The following is a 17186-nucleotide window of genomic DNA, read 5'->3' on the forward strand; positions in this document are numbered from 1 at the left end:
TGGCCTTTCGATAACAAAGTAGGAAATTTCGTTTTCCAATAACTGTTGAACAGCAAAATTGGCTAACAAATCCAAGTTGACGTCGATAAGCTTCTTTTAACGGCCCAAAAACCGATAGATCCAATGGTTGAAGAACGTGTGACGAATGAGGGGGTAAATATAGGAGTTGAATATTATTTTGCAAGCAAAGAAGCATAAATTCGTCCGTTATATGTGATCCATGGCCATCCAAAACTAATAACCGCTTTTCAGGGGTTAAAGGTTGGGTATACGGAATAAACACCTTTTTTAACCATTCGATAGCCGTTTGGTTATTTGTCCACCCGTTTTCGGTTGCATGAAATTGCCAATTATCGAAAGGGCTTAAATCCGTGGGAAACCATTGTTGTTGTACGTTTTTTCCCTTAAATATAACGAGGGGAGGGAGGGCAACGCCCGTAGCCGATATACATTCGATTATAGTCGTCCAACCACGCGTTCCGGGCTCTTTTCGTTGCAACGGCCGGATCCCGTTAAGCCCTAATACTAGGCCATTAGATCCTTTGCCTTCCATTATACCGGTTTCGTCCATATTCCAACGGTTTTCCGGTTTAATAGCGTTAATAACCGGGTTCGTAATATAAAGCCACCAAGATTTAATTACCTCCGTAGTAGCGCCATTAACCCGGGCGTTATCTATTCGACGGGGCCTTTGGGTTTTAAGGATTGGATAACGAGCCAAAAAACGAGTTATCCAACGTTTTCCAAGGCCTTTTGTCTCTCCGGCGGCTTGAAGAATTCGTTCGGCAAAAAAGCGTAATTCTTGATGCGTTGGCGGAAGCCCTAAAGCTGTTTGGGTAAGTACCCAATCAGCCAAATGCTTTTCCTGTTCCGTGGAAAGCCTTTGAAAAGGGCTTTGTGCTTTTTTATAAGGTTGAGAACCTTTAAGTCGACTTTGAAGTGTAGACCTAGGTATTCCCCATTTTCGGGAGGTTTTTGCAATTGGATTGCCATTATTGACGTCGTTAATTGCAGATATAAGCTGTTTTTCAGTATATTGCTTCATTGGAAAATGGAGAATTAAAATCAGAAAAAAGTAAATCCAAAAGTGACAGATTCATCGAGATATTTATAATAGAAGTTGGAGGATAAAAATAAAAGTGTTGTTATTTTTGGGTGCCGAACAGGGGGGGTGCCGAACAGGGGGTACGCAACGTTAGGTATTACACCACTTAGTCGCTGTGCTTTCACTTTTTGGTCACACTTTCAATCCATCTCTTTGTCAACTCACTCGTGACCTCACATTTACTCAGCCTGGACCTATTTCATCCGTGTTGGAATTAATCAATGTAACTAGAGCTGGCATTGGACATCCATCAAACACAACGTCGACTCAGTTTGTATGCAACATCGGTTCAACTTGTAAACAACGACTGGTCAAACCATTGGCCGTACTACGTGATCTCAGATGTGACATGACGTCTTATGCTCCCTTGACTGACACATGATGTTTACTTGCGGATGATTTCCACCAAGTAGTTGGAATTCCGGCCGCAGTCGGGGAAAGAGCTTGGTATATATGTATATATATAGTATTATAAGGACTACAAATACTGGATTGCGCCAACGATTTAGCACAGTCTAAGAGAATTTGCCCTACAAGCTTTTTGATCACGCTTTCCTTTACTACTCCGAGTTTCTGTTTCTATACACGTACACACCAAAAGCCATCCACTCCAGCTATAAGCCACCGAGCAACTTGAAACCATGGGCGAGCCAAAGGCACCTCTACCCCCGGCTTTCTCCGACGCGGCGATCCGTAATTTACTGGTTGGACTTGACCTTCCAGAAGCCGCCACTATATCACGCCTTTCAGTAACGGCCGAATACCACGGGATTTATCTACTTCGTTTTAATGCAAAAGACGTGGGGCGGATTAAACCACCGCTGCAAAAACAGACGATAAGTGCTGATGATGGCTCTGCAACTCTCGTCCTTAGGGTATCAGGCCGACATTTGCCCGGTCTCAAAACTCGTAACGAGGTCGGGTGCATGGTTTGGGTTCGCCACAATACCACTATTCCCGTTCCAGCAATCGTTCGATATGATTGTACGGAAAATAACCCCCTCGGCTATGAATTTACCCTTTTGGAAAGGGCACCGGGTGTCAGCGTGGATACCATATACGATACCCTAAACGAGGCTCAAAAACTTCTTTTGGTTAAACAATTAACCGATTATATAATACAACTTCACAACAAACCATGGTGCAAACCTTGCGTTGGCGGCCTGGTACCCGCAGGCGACGGTTTACCGCCAATACCTGGGCCCATAGTTGAGGAGACTTTTTGGCAGCAACCCGACATCGAAAAAATATGGCCTGCCGGTGAAAATATCAATACGCTTAACCCCACCGAAGGAGCTTTCCCTGGCTACGTTGCATACGTAACCGCGAGTGTTAAGCGTTATATTTACGCCATTCAACGCCACGATTCTCTTGCGGCTTACCGCGACCTTATACCGCGATTACAGGCCTTTATCGCAGCTATTTGCGCGCCCGAAATGATCAACGAGCTGGATAACGTTACATATGTTTTCGCTCATAAAGATTTACATTTTGCCAATATCATGTGTGATCCAACACAGCCAGACAAAATGCCTATTACTGCCGTTCTCGATTGGGAATTTTCAGGCATTACTCCATCAAACCGGTGGAACCCGACCCGAGCCTTTCTGTAGGTTATTTGATCTTATTTATTTCTCAAGGGACGAATCTAACCGAGATCCATTTGCGTCTTACTAGGTGGAACGGGCAACAGAACGAGGATTCGAAGCACGAAAAGGAGCGGCTTTTTGAATTGTTTAAAAAGTTAATCCAGGAGCGCGCGCCTCAAATCCTCGATGAAATGGAGCCGAATGAAATGCAGGAGGCCATGCAGACAGTACACAATTTCCTAAGGGCTATCGTCGAAGTGTGTCCACGTGGGCAATGTGTCGATAAGGTGGGCGTGTGGCGCGCCACCCTAGAGGCCAGTTTGGAGGTATTCGGCGTATAATTTCGCAATTTTCAGTAGAGTTGATAACTTAAGGCAGAGAAAATTGCGTAACGTTGAGCTCCACATCTCCGACCCCCCTAAAGTCCGGCCCCTAAAAATATCTACTCAGCCACGTCAACCCTTTGTTTTATTTTATAAATATCTAGACGAATTTTTCACTTTAGAACTTGATTTTTGAAGATTCTTGCTCCAAACCTTCCAATGAAACAGTACACTGAAAATCAGCTTCTTGCTGCCATTTCTGACATAAGAAATGGCAAATCAGTTCACAAAACCTCGCAAAAATGGGGTATTCCTCGGAGTACCCTTCACGATCGTTTAAAGGGGGCCCAGTCAATTCAACAAGCGAAAAGATTTTGTCAAAGGCTTTCACAGGAGCAGGAAACCTGTTTGGCAGATTGGGTACTTGCGCAGGCCGCGTTAGGCCTTCCGCCAACGCATCAAGAACTACGCTATTTTGCGGAACGAATTCTTCAGGCCGCCGGAGAAAGAAAAAGCCTTGGGAAACATTGGGTTAGCCGTTTTATAGCCCGATATCCAATTTTGAAAACCCAAAGACCCCGGCGAATAGGAAATGCCCGGGTTAATGGGGCTACAACCGAGGTAATTAAATCTTGGTGGTCCTATTTGAAAAATCCCGTTGTCGATACTATAAAACCGGCCAACCGTTGGAATATGGACGAAACAGGTATAATGGAAGGCAAAGGATCTAATGGCCTGGTGTTAGGGCGTAATAAAATCCGGCCATTACAGCGAAAAGAGCCTGGAACGCGGGGTTGGACGAGCATAATCGAATGTGTATCAGCTACGGGGGCTGTTATACCTCCCCTCGTTATATTTAAGGGGAAAAACGTACAGCAACAATGGTTTCCAGCTGATTTAAGTCCTTTCGATACCTGGCAATTTCATGCAACCGAAAACGGGTGGACAAATAATGAAACAGGTATCGAATGGTTAAAAAAGGTGTTTATTCCGTATACCCAACCTTTAACCCCTGAAAAGCGGTTATTAGTTCTGGATGGCCATGGATCACATATAACGGACGAATTTATGCTTCTTTGCTTGCAAAACAATATTCAACTCCTATATTTACCCCCTCATTCGTCACACGTTCTTCAACCGTTGGATTTATCGGTTTTTGGGCCGTTAAAGGAAGCTTATCGACGTCACCTGGGATTTGTAAACCAGTTTTGCTGTTCAACGGTTGTTGGGAAACGAAACTTTCTACTTTGCTATCGAAAAGCCAGATCAAAAGCATTTATAGCAAAAACCATTCAATCTGGTTGGCGTACGACGGGGTTATGGCCGGTGAACTTGGCAAAACCACTTTTAAACCCTTTTTTGTTAGAAAATAGCAACGCCAACGTCGAAAAAGGTAAAAATAACGGCTTCCAAAGGGATAAAACACCGGAAAGCCCAACCCAAAAAATTAACGACCAGTCTTTACTTATTTGGAAAACCCCTAAAACGACCCGAGATATTCGACTTCAACTACAGGAAATTTCCCGGTCCGAAAAAAGTAACGCCACTTCACGGCTTTTGTTTGCAAAAGTCCAAAAAAGCTTCGAAACCAAGGATATCTTATTGGCTGAAGCTCAGCAAAAAATCAGTTTGTTAAAAGCAAAATTGGAGGCGGTACGGCCGGTCAAAAGGAAAAGGGTGATTCCGGATCCCAACGAGCTTTTGGTCAGCAAAAAAAACGTTTATGAAGCACAGGAAAATAATAGGGACTGTTTAGAAGCTTTGAACGATGGAGAAGAGGTTAGCGAACCGGGAGAGCCTGACAATGATTGTATTATTGTGCGTTGATAGGTTTACATTTAAATCGGTTTATAAAAGGGGTATTTCGTCGTTACATTTTTCAAGGGGGCCGGACTTTAGGGGGGTCGGAGATGTGGAGCCCAACGTTATATATTATGCTGCGTATAATTCAAATAACATCCCTCTAACATCAACGCTTGACCCGCTGGTGAAGAATTTAGTTTTACGAGCCCCAAATGTTAACCCGCGATATTTAAATTTCAATTAAACACATTTAAATACTCGTAGTAGAAAGTGGCCGTTTAGTTCATATAATTAACCTCGCTAATCAATTATGCCGCGTAGATAAACTAGTCCAGAGTTTTTTCAGCCAACTTGATAAATGACCGAAGCAAGGGTGGCCTAGTTTGAGCACTGAGACTAGAAAAGGCTCCTCTCAGCAAAGAAAAAACATAATTTTCCACCAGAGAACCACGTTTGTCCCTTTTAGAAATCGCCAGCTATTACACCTTTGGAGTTGCAAATATATAAGACTCCGCACTTGCACGTGCGCACAACCCTCCGCTGGTCCGGCTTCGACATTTTTAAACCCTCAATCCAAGTATATCTACCATTTTATTTAGACTGGTGCATCATTATTAGGTCAAACTATAATCAATATTCCATTACTTGCCCGCCATGAGCAAAGCCATGAACGACTCGGAGCCCCGGGGCCACGTCACGCGCGTTATGTGCACCATTATCGGCTGTGGCGTCATCGGAACTAGCATAGCGGACGGCCTCCAAGCGGCGGGCGGCGACACGCAAGGAACGGTCCCGCCCACGCACCAATATCGTATCCGGCTCGTGACCCGGAGTGAGCATCACATTGCGGATCTGCAGCATCGCTACCCTGGCTCTTTGATCACCAGCTGCATCCGCAACATGTCGCTCTGGGGAGCCCTACCTCGCCACGAGGTCTTTGGCTTGCATGTGGTCTTAATTTGCACTCAGCCGCAATTTACTCGCGATGTGTGTGTAGATCTGAGAGCAATATACGCTTCTGCAAAGCACCTCAATACCGATGATCCGGCTGTCAAACAAAGCATGGTTTCGTCTTCCTCTTTGCTCTCATCGTGGCCAAAAACGGTACTGGAGATTCCTACTGTTTTTGTCACAGCCTGCCCGGGCATACGAGTCAAAACCCTGGCGTCTTGGCTGCCCCAAAACGCAGCTATCGTGCGCACAATGCCCAACACGCCCGCTTGCATTAGGCAGGGCGCAACGGCAGCCTTCGCCGGGCCCACAGTGACAGCAATTCCAGGTGCGGCTGAAGCCGTCGCTGCCCTGATACGGCACGTCTCACCCAGTTTGTGCTTTGTCCCCACAGAGGATCTACTCGACGTGGCGGCTTCCGTGTCTGGCTCCGCACCGGCCTATATCTTTACTCTAATGCAGGCAATGGTCGAGGCGGGCGTGAGGAGAGGCCTGCCACCCGACATAGCCGCTTCGCTGGTTAAGCAGTCAGCCTTCGGGTCGGCTGGCTTGGCGCTTCAGACCGGACAGCTTGGTTGCCTGGAGAAACTTACGAGCGATGTCTGCGTTCCAGGGGGCAGTACCTCCCAGGCTATGATGGTCCTGCACGAAGAAGGATTTGTGAGTGCTGTGGACAGAGCTATCGGGGTTAGTCTTGCGGCGAATAGGGCTATGAGCAACAATTGAGTGTGGCTTGGTACCTCAAGCGCTCGATTTTGTGATGCCAAGCGGAGAAAAGTATAATCGTACCTAGGTTACAGGTATCTGTGAAATAGCAAAAACAAAGAGCTCAACGAAACTTACTTTTAAACTGTTAGTTTAAAAAAATAGGGATATAATATGATGACGTTTATTTTATAAGAACGTTCCGTTGATCGATTAACACAACAAAAGGCCTATTAACAGATAACGTTGGGCTCCACATCTCCGACCCCCCTAAAGTCCGGCCCCCTTGAAAAATGTAACGACGAAATACCCCTTTTATAAACCGATTTAAATGTAAACCTATCAACGCACAATAATACAATCATTGTCAGGCTCTCCCGGTTCGCTAACCTCTTCTCCATCGTTCAAAGCTTCTAAACAGTCCCTATTATTTTCCTGTGCTTCATAAACGTTTTTTTTGCTGACCAAAAGCTCGTTGGGATCCGGAATCACCCTTTTCCTTTTGACCGGCCGTACCGCCTCCAATTTTGCTTTTAACAAACTGATTTTTTGCTGAGCTTCAGCCAATAAGATATCCTTGGTTTCGAAGCTTTTTTGGACTTTTGCAAACAAAAGCCGTGAAGTGGCGTTACTTTTTTCGGACCGGGAAATTTCCTGTAGTTGAAGTCGAATATCTCGGGTCGTTTTAGGGGTTTTCCAAATAAGTAAAGACTGGTCGTTAATTTTTTGGGTTGGATTTTCCGGTGTTTTATCCCTTTGGAAGCCGTTATTTTTACCTTTTTCGACGTTGGCGTTGCTATTTTCTAATAAAAAAGGGTTTAAAAGTGGTTTTGCCAAGTTCACCGGCCATAACCCCGTCGTACGCCAACCAGATTGAATGGTTTTTGCTATAAATGCTTTTGATCTGGCTTTTCGATAGCAAAGTAGAAAGTTTCGTTTCCCAACAACCGTTGAACAGCAAAACTGGTTTACAAATCCCAGGTGACGTCGATAAGCTTCCTTTAACGGCCCAAAAACCGATAAATCCAACGGTTGAAGAACGTGTGACGAATGAGGGGGTAAATATAGGAGTTGAATATTGTTTTGCAAGCAAAGAAGCATAAATTCGTCCGTTATATGTGATCCATGGCCATCCAGAACTAATAACCGCTTTTCAGGGGTTAAAGGTTGGGTATACGGAATAAACACCTTTTTTAACCATTCGATACCTGTTTCATTATTTGTCCACCCGTTTTCGGTTGCATGAAATTGCCAGGTATCGAAAGGACTTAAATCAGCTGGAAACCATTGTTGCTGTACGTTTTTCCCCTTAAATATAACGAGGGGAGGTATAACAGCCCCCGTAGCTGATACACATTCGATTATGCTCGTCCAACCCCGCGTTCCAGGCTCTTTTCGCTGTAATGGCCGGATTTTATTACGCCCTAACACCAGGCCATTAGATCCTTTGCCTTCCATTATACCTGTTTCGTCCATATTCCAACGGTTGGCCGGTTTTATAGTATCGACAACGGGATTTTTCAAATAGGACCACCAAGATTTAATTACCTCGGTTGTAGCCCCATTAACCCGGGCATTTCCTATTCGCCGGGGTCTTTGGGTTTTCAAAATTGGATATCGGGCTATAAAACGGCTAACCCAATGTTTCCCAAGGCTTTTTCTTTCTCCGGCGGCCTGAAGAATTCGTTCCGCAAAATAGCGTAGTTCTTGATGCGTTGGCGGAAGGCCTAACGCGGCCTGCGCAAGTACCCAATCTGCCAAACAGGTTTCCTGCTCCTGTGAAAGCCTTTGACAAAATCTTTTCGCTTGTTGAATTGACTGGGCCCCCTTTAAACGATCGTGAAGGGTACTCCGAGGAATACCCCATTTTTGCGAGGTTTTGTGAACTGATTTGCCATTTCTTATGTCAGAAATGGCAGCAAGAAGCTGATTTTCAGTGTACTGTTTCATTGGAAGGTTTGGAGCAAGAATCTTCAAAAATCAAGTTCTAAAGTGAAAAATTCGTCTAGATATTTATAAAATAAAACAAAGGGTTGACGTGGCTGAGTAGATATTTTTAGGGGCCGGACTTTAGGGGGGTCGGAGATGTGGAGCTCAACGTTATATCAGCCTCGTCCAAGAGTGTACAAAGGGATTTTTGGAAATCAAGGACCCGCTTTAAATGCCATTGTATATGCAGCAAACGTAATCATACTGTTAGGTTTTCCCCTCAATTTTCGAAAAGCTCTCTGATGGTTATCTGTTCTCTGAGACGTACAACTAATCTTTTGCAAGGTTGGTTACATAACTTCAACTATGTCTTTTAGACTCATTCCGCGTCCGTGGCACTCTCACCCAAACAGCTTGGGCCGAGCATCCTATCGTAATTACAATGCTCGCGCTCTCCGCAACATGGAGACTCCAGGATACCTTTCATTCGCTAGTTTGCACACGACTAGTACTGGTGTCGCAACATCAGTCGCATCGTCAGCCACGGAGATCTTATTGCGCCCAGCCAATCCCGCCCGCTGGAAGCCCGGGCCCCGTGATGGTCCGACGACACTCACACCGGCGACATTCCTGTCCATGATACGTGGAGAAACGCCGGCAGTCCACGCTCCGGGATTTACATCTCGAGACACGGCACGCCGGTTGGAGAAGTACATTGGCAAATGCCTGACGCCTTATTCCCACATTGCAGGACCCCCAGTGTCTAAAGTGGGGGTTGCACAGTTCGAGTTCCAGGCTCAGAGCGCCAATGACTTCGCGGCACAGAGGACTGACAGTAAGTATTTATATTATCCCTTTGTCACCGCGTGTTTACGCAAACCCATTGCCCCTGTCCAAGAATTCTGCTTACACGAACACAGCCAAGGACCGGTACTTTGCTGCTTCCCAAACCCATCGCAATCTCCATAAACAAGTCGCAAAGGCGGCTGGGGTATCGCCCCAAGAGGCACCCTGGCCTCGGATTGTGGCCCTGATTCAATCCATGTTCCCGGACCATGTGGTGGCGACTGCTCGTGAGCCGCACCCGGACGGTCGCGAGTATCATGCTGGCATATACCGCGCTATAGACTCAGGTACGCCTGTGCACTGCGACTGGTCTCCATACGACTCGGCCACGGAGGATTGGGTGATTAATAAGATCACTCATCAGGCCGTGTTCAATTTGTACCTGGCGCCGATGGCGCCCGGTGGCGGACACACCGTGGTTTATGACCGCCAGTGGGAGCATAGTGTGCTCAGTGACCGCGACCCTGAGAGTTACGGCTATTTTGATGAGGTTGTAGAAGGCCGTGACAGTGTCACGCTGCGTCCGGATGTGGGAGATCTGGTTTTTTTCAACACTCGTAATTTGCACAGAGTCCAGAAATTGGCCGCAGGCAGCGAAGCTCCTGCTTCTCGCAGGATTACGTTGAGCAGCTTCATTGGACTACTGCCGCGTGGCGTGCTGGGTGACCGCGAGTGCGTAATTCTGTGGTCTTGAGGAACGTTAGCAGGCTGGTTTCCTGCGTAGTCCTTAGCTTGGATTTAATTGAAACACTATTCGGAGAAAGTCCCGGTGAAATTTTAAAGGGAAAAAAAACTATTTTGCCTTCTATGCAGGATGGCCAACAAGATAACAGATCTTCGAATAAATCGCCAGATTTTGTCAATGTAAGCGGTCCCCTTTCGATATGTATTGCCAACCTCTGGCTTTCAAATTTTTCAGCCATTCGCCTTTTGCTTCGTCAAAATGCGCCTGGTGCCATTGGGAGACAACCCTGGATGCTCAGTTAAGACATCTACCTTAATCCAACGCATGAACTTCACTCTCTAATTGTACCGTCCCTAGGCAACTGTATCACAACCGTGAACTCAGTTCCAAGTTTCAGCTATAGGATATTTCGCCTCTGCATGCAATCGATCTCCATCCTCCTCCTTTTTACACACCACGCCTTGGATCCGTACAAGCTTAATCCGTTTATATGCTCTTCAACGGGTTTAAACACGGCTAAGTCGAAATACTGAAGGATATAAGAGAGTATAAATGACATTATTGTAGTCCGTGTTGATAGGAGCCGTATACTTGTTGTGATTGGTAAAAACAATAACGAAATAATAGTATTCTTATGCATGGTCTTTGCTATTTGTTACTAATAGCGATCCCGCAGAGATTAGTTGAAACCTCTACGACGTGTTCTGAGATTATACACGTGATCACCCCAACACTCGCATGTCTGCCCATGAGCAAACCGTTATTAAAATGGTGGTTTCCGGGATCCCCCATTTCTTCGATCGATCTGATTAAACTTCCTTCCAACATGGTCTTGATCGCCTGGTTGAAACGTGCTTCTGTATTATACTTCATTGCCTAGGTACTTTCTTTGAAAAAGGGTGGATCCTGAACTAGGCGGGGGAAGGGGGCCGGAAACAGGAGTCTTGACTTTATTATACTTTAGGCCTACTGCTAGTCATTAACGCACCGTCTAATGATGATCACCAATCTATGATTTTAGCAAGCTTGTCTGTACGGAGCATGTCAATTTAACTTCTTGGGTATTATAATTGTCTGTTAGTAGGTTAGGTAGCACGGTTGCTCGCTACTTTGCTCCACTTGCGAGATTTACACTTACTTCCGAGTAACTCCCCAAGATTGAAAATCGACGAACAAGTCCGGGCTCACCTTTGGCAATCTACAGCCCGCCCCCGTTTTGCAATTTCACATGATATCAACTAACCACCATGAAATTCCTAAGCAGCCACGCCGCCCGCTTTGCCCAGTTCGTGGTCTGCGTACATAGCCGTTTTGAGGCCACTCAGGCAAGGTACGCCTGGCTGTCCGGGAACAGTGACGGTGGCATCGATGGGGGAAGCGAAGGTCGCCCCGGCACGTCACTCTCAACAGAGGAGCACATTTCCATAGACCCTCCGCTGTACTACATTTCTCCCTTCCAATCCTGGGCAGGTCGGCTTGCGTCAAGAGTCTATAACAACGATGGTGTCCTTGAAGATGCGTGGCTCCCACGCTTCTCCCGGGACAGCTCATCGCTACGACGGACATTTCTTCCACTGCTGGCTGCAGCGGGGCAGAGCAATTTCTGGTCTTGTTGGCGCATACTATGGGCGTTTTCGAACCAATTCGAGGTCGGCGGCATGATTGCCCTTGGATTCTTCCTTGAGGTGGGTTTCAACGGGTCCGTTCCCTTTTGGCAACCTGCATATACTGACCGAAATTTTAGGCCGTGACGGGCCTCGCCTCTCTCCTGGCGCCCTGGTTGCTACATAAGCTCCTAGCGGAGCCGCGGTCCGCTTCTCTAGCGACGTGGCTCGTCATGGCCACACTCGCGTCGACACTGGCCGGACGCACCCGTGACCAGGTGACCCGAACGCATGCCGTGTGGACCGAGACTGGGCTACGCACTACCATATTAGCCAAAGCGCTGAGGCTGTCGCCAACAGCCTCCGCACACTTGTCGCCCGCTCGCATCATATCTATATCGACGGTCGATGTGGACATGATAGCCCTATACGTGCAGCGATTGCATGATATATGGAGCGCGCCAGCCCAGATCCTGGCTATCGCCGCGTTAACGACGCGTGTAATGGGCGTGTGGCCCGCGGTCTGCGCATTGGCTACTATGGCACTGCTCTTCATCGTGCAGGGGCGCGCGTCCATCATGTTCCGCGACGGAATCAAAGAGTACGTGCTTCGCAACGACACCCGGCTGTCGGCGTTGCGGCTTGTCATAACGCGCTTTGCCGCCGTTAAAGCCCTCGCGGTCGAGCCTGTATTCCGTCGACTTGTAGAGGATGCCCGCGCGGCGCAGCTGGATGCGTTGCGCAAATATCTCGTCGCCGGCTTCAGCATTTTTACGTCTGTGTCGCAAACAGTTCCAGGACTGGTGGCCTGTGCAGCCTTTTTTGTATACTGGGCCCAGGGGCACGAGGTCACGCCTCAAGTCGTTTTCCCTGCTTTGGCCTACTTCAATCTGTTGTACCAGCCTGTATTTTCGGCGAGCTTAGCGCTGAGTCGACAATTTTCCGTCCGGCCCAGTCTCGCAAGGGTTGCTGAGCTTTTGGGATCGGACGAGTTCGATGATTTGCAAGCTACAAATGAAATCCCTTCCCCAAGCCCCCCAGAGCTAGCCGACCCGTCGGATACAAAACAGGACAAACCGATTGCGGCGGTCAAATTCACAAACGCCACATTTGCCTTCCTTGGCAACAACCCTGAGGATGTAACATCAGCTCCCGTATCAATTGATGCCGAAAATGATAGAGATGCGGGAGAGCAGTCGGCATTCCTCCTGAGGGACATATCTCGAGGCAGCTTGTTCGAGGTCGGGCATATGAACATCCCGGCCCAGCAGCTGACCTTGGTCATCGGCCCAACGGGCTCCGGTAAATCCTCACTACTGCTTTCAATCTTGGGGGAGCTTCCGCTATGGCGCGGAAAGCTCCGCCGGCCGGCAGTGCGATCCATGGCCTATGCCGCGCAGGAATCTTTTGTGCTTTCGGGCTCGCTTCGCGAAAATGTGTGTCTTGGTTCTAAAGCGCCATTCAACGCTGCTCATTATTATAGTACAATTCGGAAAACCGGACTCGATATCGACTTTGCCGGTTGTCCTGGTGGCGCCGAGGGCACTGTAATTTCGGAAGAGGGCGGCAATTTAAGCGGGGGCCAAAAGGCGCGAATCGGGTTGGCGAGGGCGCTGTACGCTGATGCTGATCTGTTGTTGCTTGACGACCCGCTGGCGGCTGTGGATGCAAAGGTTCGCCGGATGCTTTTTGATGCCGTGAGGGCGGAAGCAAGGCAAGGAAAACGTACCGTTAACTATCCTAGGTTGGTCCACAAACCCCAAAACATGCCTGGCTATTCCGGTTTTTGTCTCCTCATTTTTTCTTTTTTTTTCAATCTTGACAATTGGTATTATTTTGGCTGACGATTTGTAATAATTATAGCAACGCTGCACACACAGTATGTTGCGTCCGCTGACTACGTTGTGGTCACAGACCAAGCCCGTGTGGTATGGTCTGGATCCAGAGAGGCCTTTATGCAGGACGTCAAACTCAGGTCCGCCTACATGTCATTGAACAGCCAAGAGTATGAGCATGGCCAGATTGCTGACGATCAAAATCGAATGATATCGTCTCCAACTACACATGCCCTCGGCCGTGACGTGACTCACGAGGATACAATATGTCTTGTGGCCAAAGAAGAGCGTGCAGTTGGCGCTATCAAATGGAGCGTACTAACCTTCTACGCAAGATCGGCGGGCGGCTTTCGCCAGGCTCTTGGGGTATTTGCCATGGTGTCACTACTTACCGTTGTCCGCATAATGAATCAGTACTGGTTTGTATGGTGGCTCGACCAAACCATGAGCCTTTCCCAGCCAACTTATATGGCCGTGTATGCAATGCTGATTTTGGTCCAGAGTGCTCTGATCGGTGAGTGTGGCGCCTCTCTAGAGTCTCTACTACCGTGCCGTCGAGTCTTTCTCGTTAACAAATTCCTGAATTTAGCCGCACTCGGGCTGATTCTGGTTCAAGGCTCAATTTACGCCAGTCAAAGAATTCACCAGCGGATTGTTCACAATTTACTACAGGTTCCCATGGCGTATATACAGTCCCAGCCCACGGGCCGCGTGCTAAACCGCATGGCAGCCGACGTGGAGTCGCTAGACATCAAAATTATGAACGCTATAGACGGACTAGTTGCTGCGGCAACCTCGCTCGTCTCGTCACTTGTACTCGTGGCGGCTAGTGGAACTTTCATGTTCATAGCACTGCTACCGTTCATTACCGGCATGGTGTTCTACCTCCAACGCTTCAGAGTGTAAGTTGGGATTTCGAGATAGTTCAGTTTGCACTCGGCCCTCGCTCGGGCGTGCTATCTGCTAAGAAAAAAAAAGGTTCTGCTGCGAACCATCCCGACTGCTAACGCCCTTGAACCTCCCAGCGGCGCACGCGAGGTCCAGCGAACGGCATCTCTGCTCGCCTCCCCCGTCGTATCGGTGCTCTCCGAATCACTTTCGCACCCGTCATCGGTGCGCGCTTACGCCCCGACTGCAATCCCCTTTCTTCGGGACCGCCACGCAGCCGCCCTCGACGCACTTGCGGCTGCGCGTCTCACACGACGCTCGCTCGACACGTGGGTTACATTACGGGCCGAAATGGCCGCAACCGCTGTGCTGGCCATCGTGGCGCTGCTTGCATGCCTCGGCGCTTTGGCGGACGACGATGAAAATGCCAGCTCCTCTTCGCATTCCCAGTCACGGGCGGGACTGGCGCTCGGGGTGGCATCAGCGCTTGCACGGAACGTGTACTTGCTTGCATGGTCAGCGACCGATCTGGAAATTCAAATGAACAGCGCCGAGCGATTGATGGTCTACCATAGCGAAATATCACCAGAGACACCCACTGGCGACCTCAAACTCGCCCGGCGAACTCTCTTGGCCGCAATAGGGCCGGGACCTAAAGGACAGTTTCGACACAACCTGAACCTGCGCGACGTGTTCCTACGCTACCCTTCCCGTGACGCACCCGCCCTCGACGGCGTTACGCTCTCGATCCCAGCAGGCCAGCGACTAGGTATCTTAGGTCGCTCGGGGTCGGGCAAGTCCACCCTTCTGTCTATTCTTGCGCGTCTGGTGACGCTCACGGCAGGGACCATCACCCTTGGTGGCGTTGATATCTCGACAGTCCCACCACCTGTCTTGCGCACCGTTGTGCATACGCTTCCGCAGGAACCGTTCATCTTCCCGGGCACTGTCCGACTCAATCTGGACCCCGAAGGAAAGCACACCGACGAGGAGCTTTTAGATGTGCTTGAGGCTTGCCGCCTTAGGACCATACTCGTGGACCGATTCGGTCCTGGGGATGAGAAGGCCGAGGTAGGCATATTGGACCGAGAGCTCGGGCAAAGTGCTTCTGAGCTCTCAGCTGGCCAGCGCCAGCTTCTCTGCGCTGCTAGGGTCTTGTTGGCAAAACCTCCCGTTCTGCTTGTTGATGAAGGTATGAGCACATTCCCCCACCTTGCCTTTCTTGTCATTTTGCTCTCACCCAGCCGCGTGTGCGAGATCATTTGCTAGCGTCAAAAAGAGTCCTATACTGACCTCCATATCCCCCATCATGTCAGCTGCGGCAAACATCGACTTCGCCGGGGACGCTCAGCTGCAGCACGCCCTGCGTTGGCTCCTCCCGGAGAGTACCACCCTCGTGGTCGTGGCGCACCGTGCGGCATCTCTCGCCTGGATGGACCGCGTGGTGACCATGCGTGCAGGGACTGTGGTGGAAAACGGAACGCCTTTGGACCTTCTTCAGGACTCGACGAGTTACTTTGCATCCATGATTCTAGAGGACGGCAAGGTTGCCCTCCGCAACGCCTTACAGGTTGCCAAAGAATCAAGGCGCACGGGCAGAAAAACAACGACAGTGAAGTGCTGAGCGATAAAAACTGCCAAGTTCTACCGCTTTATACCTTTTTATGTCTTTGTGGTGACTTTTCGTTGGACCTTGGCGTATAAATAAATGGCTGTTGTTGTGATTCGCTTGATTTTTCGTTGATCTACCTCTGTGTTTACGCGTGGGCTTCCGTGATTTGAAACTCTGTGTCTAGGATCCATTTGATAATCCGTGCCCTGTCTAAAATGTATGTGCGGTAGCCAGTATCTGCTACGGCAAAAGTAAACATATCACAGAAGCTAGTTTATCAACACCTATCGACGAGGATTCTAATCCGATAAGAGGAAAGTAAATAAACCAAGTTTTGGGCTTGAAGCGTTCTCATCACTAGAGAATTCGCCGTCCGATAATCCGTGATCTCCCCATCTACCAGCAGGAAATGCACATTTTCGCTGAAAGGAGATTGTCCCAGGGATCAAAGGCCGACTCGGAATATTATAAAATATTCTGCGGCGCTTCCTCTGGGTGGTCGGGACCCTGACCTCATACTTTTCTGGCACTGCACGATTGGTAACAGCTGCCCGGATGTCTGGTCTCGAGGCATAGTGTGGAACTTGCGTAATGTTATTCCCTAACCTATAATCGAGTTTGTCAGGGTTCGGATATGTCGTTTGGCCATATAAAACAAATTTGGACGAAAAACAGGGAGTTTTGCCGTGGATGTTCCATATTCGGCTAAGCTGAAAATTTTGGATGCAGTTCCCTGGCGAATTGTTAATATATTGTTATTAGGCTGTAATTGGGGAAAAACTTATTTCAAGCAATCCATTCGGGTTGAGAAAGTCTGCTCGCAAAGTATGTGAAGGTTGATTGAAGTTTGTTGTGTCGGCGTGATAAGCAGCCGGAGTTTGCGTCGAAATTGCATGGTTCGGTACGCCATTATACTTGGGGGCTGTTCGTTGTGGGCCCCCTCAAAGAGGGGGTTACAAAACCTTGATTTTCGAAAAAACCGTGGGCCACCCCGCATCAGTTTTTTACCTAGAAAATCGTTAACAATTTAACTTATGCCGAGTGTAATCCCGTTCCATAACAACACAATTGCACTTACCGCAAATATACCTATATCATGACGTCCCCAGAATCTCCAGCTATCTTAGGAGCCCGCATGTATGCCCAATATGTCGAAACTCACCGCAGTAGGGCGGATACCGCGCGGGAGGGCAGATCCAAGCCAGAATCGCTACGATCGTTCTGTAAAAGGAACGGTTACCCGTATTCGAGTACTCAGCGGCATGCTCGTAATCTCCTGATCAATGGCATTCCTAAGATATCGATAAAGCG

General features: G+C 48.5%; 4 protein-coding genes across 4 annotated transcripts; all 4 read left to right on the forward strand.

The window, feature by feature from the left end:
- Positions 1 to 1746: 1746 nt before the first annotated feature.
- MGG_10936 (uncharacterized protein) lies at positions 1747 to 3035 on the forward strand (the record flags this gene model as incomplete). Its single annotated transcript, XM_003719341.1, has 2 exons — positions 1747 to 2714; positions 2783 to 3035. 2 exons carry the CDS (start codon positions 1747 to 1749, stop codon positions 3033 to 3035), a joined length of 1221 nt encoding a protein of 406 aa, XP_003719389.1.
- Positions 3036 to 5474: 2439 nt separating this feature from the next.
- MGG_11069 (pyrroline-5-carboxylate reductase) lies at positions 5475 to 6713 on the forward strand (the record flags this gene model as incomplete). Its single annotated transcript, XM_003719342.1, has 2 exons — positions 5475 to 6431; positions 6705 to 6713. The coding sequence occupies 2 exons, from the start codon at positions 5475 to 5477 to the stop codon at positions 6711 to 6713; spliced, it is 966 nt and encodes a 321-aa protein (XP_003719390.1).
- Positions 6714 to 9041: 2328 nt separating this feature from the next.
- On the forward strand, positions 9042 to 9945 carry MGG_11067 (uncharacterized protein; the record flags this gene model as incomplete). The annotated part of the gene is made up of 2 exons (XM_003719343.1): positions 9042 to 9240; positions 9326 to 9945. The coding sequence occupies 2 exons, from the start codon at positions 9042 to 9044 to the stop codon at positions 9943 to 9945; spliced, it is 819 nt and encodes a 272-aa protein (XP_003719391.1).
- Positions 9946 to 11183: 1238 nt separating this feature from the next.
- On the forward strand, positions 11184 to 15887 carry MGG_11025 (spermidine/putrescine import ATP-binding protein potA; the record flags this gene model as incomplete). The annotated part of the gene is made up of 6 exons (XM_003719344.1): positions 11184 to 11621; positions 11681 to 13265; positions 13404 to 13889; positions 13965 to 14277; positions 14401 to 15455; positions 15580 to 15887. The coding sequence occupies 6 exons, from the start codon at positions 11184 to 11186 to the stop codon at positions 15885 to 15887; spliced, it is 4185 nt and encodes a 1394-aa protein (XP_003719392.1).
- Positions 15888 to 17186: the final 1299 nt, after the last annotated feature.

This window comes from Pyricularia oryzae, chromosome 6 (assembly GCF_000002495.2).
Source record: "Pyricularia oryzae 70-15 chromosome 6, whole genome shotgun sequence".
Classification (NCBI taxonomy): domain Eukaryota; kingdom Fungi; phylum Ascomycota; class Sordariomycetes; order Magnaporthales; family Pyriculariaceae; genus Pyricularia; species Pyricularia oryzae.